This window comes from Chrysochloris asiatica, unplaced genomic scaffold (assembly GCF_000296735.1).
Source record: "Chrysochloris asiatica unplaced genomic scaffold, ChrAsi1.0 scaffold00156, whole genome shotgun sequence".
In the NCBI taxonomy this organism is placed as follows: Eukaryota; Metazoa; Chordata; class Mammalia; order Afrosoricida; family Chrysochloridae; genus Chrysochloris; species Chrysochloris asiatica.
Window position 1 is genome coordinate 4195588 of NW_006408674.1, and position 2143 is coordinate 4197730.

At 39.2% G+C, this 2143-nt stretch overlaps 1 protein-coding gene across 1 annotated transcript in view; it reads right to left on the minus strand.

Moving 5' to 3' along the window:
* TMC3 (transmembrane channel-like 3) overlaps nt 1–2143 on the minus strand; it is a 69927-nt gene that overhangs the window by 46207 nt on the left and 21577 nt on the right. Inside the window, exon 5 of the mRNA XM_006870946.1 lies at nt 177–283. Within this exon, the coding sequence (XP_006871008.1) occupies nt 177–283 (107 nt within the window). The remainder of the gene's footprint in view (nt 1–176; nt 284–2143) is intronic.

The window sequence follows — 2143 nt, forward strand, 5'->3', positions numbered from 1 at the left end:
GCAAACCAACATATATCTACTATCTGTTTCACAAACAAAAAAAAATGCCAATCCCTGTTTTAAAACATACACTATCCTCCCCTTAAGAATAGCAAGAGTAGTTGTTTTAGGTCACGCCTCTTAAAGTCTCCCCTTTAAAATAAGTAGTATGATTTTTCTCCTCAAGCAGTTCTTACCTCTGGAATGACAATAAAAGCAGCTGTCATTATGGTAAGCACAATGTTAATTCCAAACAACCATCTCAGGAATATGAAGTAGGAGGCAACACCAGATCCAAAATGGCCTAAAGGAAGATACCACCATGAAAATAGTTTCTATAAAATCTTCACAACACAAGTTCTCCTCAAAGCAACATAGAAATATTTCTTAGATTAGCAGGGTACATATAATATGTCCTCCTCTATTATGGACTCCTGGAGTGGCAGTGTAGAATCAGCACTGGGTTGTGAACCACAAAGTTGGCAGTTCAAACCCACCAGCTGCTCCTCAGAAACCCTATACAGGGTGGCTATGAGTTCGAACCGACTAGAAAACACTTAACAATATATGTCAGGCGATCACAAAAAGTGGAAACTTAGATAATGCTATTGTTTTTAAGTGCGCTTGAGTCCTTTTCGACTCATAAGGAACCTGTATAGGATTTCTGAGGAGCAGCTGCTGAGTTTGAACCACCAACTTTGCAGTTCAAACTGACCTTACAGTCCAGTGCTTATCCTATAGTGCCACACTAGGACTCCAGAAAGATAATACCAATACTACAACAAATCCACTGCAACAGAGAATTCTGACTCAGCAACCTCACAGAGTTTCCAAAGATGTAAATCTCTACCGGAGCAGAAACTCTCCACTTTCTCCCACAGAGCGGCTGGTGGATTTGAACAGCTGACCTTTTGGTTAGCAGACTAGTGATGTTTATCCTACAATGCCACAAGTGCCCCTCCTAGGTAGATAAACGTGTTCATTACTATCTCCCTGCTGTAGAAAAATTCTAGTTTGCTAAACCGGCTATTGGAGTCATGGTATGGGGCTGTGGGTCAATGCACTGGCCTGCAAAGTAAGTTTGAACTGTAAGGTTGGTGGTTCAAGCTCACCAGCTGCTCCTCAGAAACCCTATACAGGGTCACTATAGGTTGGAACCAACTGGATGGTACTTAACAACAACAAACTTGGTATTGTTGTTAGATGCAGGAGTGATCCCACTTAACAGAGTACAACTGCTCTATAATGTTTCCTTGGCCAGAATCTTTACAGAAGGAAATTTCTAGGTCTTTCTTCTGCAGAATGACTCCATGGATTAAGCCCCCTACCTTTTGTGTGGCAGCTGAGAGCTTAACCTTTTTTGCCACCAGGGTTCCTCAACTGCTAAGCTACTTTTGTCAATAATTTCCTTAACAATATATTTATCTAAAACGTTTTGATCAAATTTACATTTCATGTATGTTAAGAAGTATATGCTTTTTTGAGAATTTGATATACTTCTTTTATATTCTGCATAGTTTTGAGAATTCCAAGATTTTTTCCTAAGGGTCCCTTGGCCTTAGAGTCTTCTTTTGACTAGATGTTAACATTACGGGGATAATGGGAAAAGGGTATATGGGAACTTTCTTAGCAATTTTTCTACAAATCTAAAACTTATTCTAAAATAAAGTACATGGAAAAAAAAAAAGCAAATTTTTGTATATTGAAGAGAAAATAAGGGAGCATGAAAAGCTAGATGAGGATGTGAGTGACATTTAATGACTTTCTGCAGCAGTGGATCTTTGCAATACTTAAAAACTAACATCATTTGAATCTTTATTCCAAGTTTGTCACAAAAAAACAGGAAAGCACAAAAAGTCACAGGTAAAACAAAATATATCACCGATTCCAAGGTCAGTAAATTAAAATCACTACTAGAATTACTTTCTACTCTATTTTTAGGGTGCGTTCCTTAGTGTGGCAGGCAGGTGTGGCATTGCAGGATAATGTGCTGGACTGCAAGGTCAGTATGAACCACAAGGTCGGTGGTTCAAGCTCACCAGTCGTTCCTCAAAAACCCTATACAGGTCGCTATGGGTCAGAACTGACTCAATGGCACTAAACACCAACAACAATCCTTAGATTGGAGTCCTGGTGTGACATTGTAGGGTTAACACTGGACTAT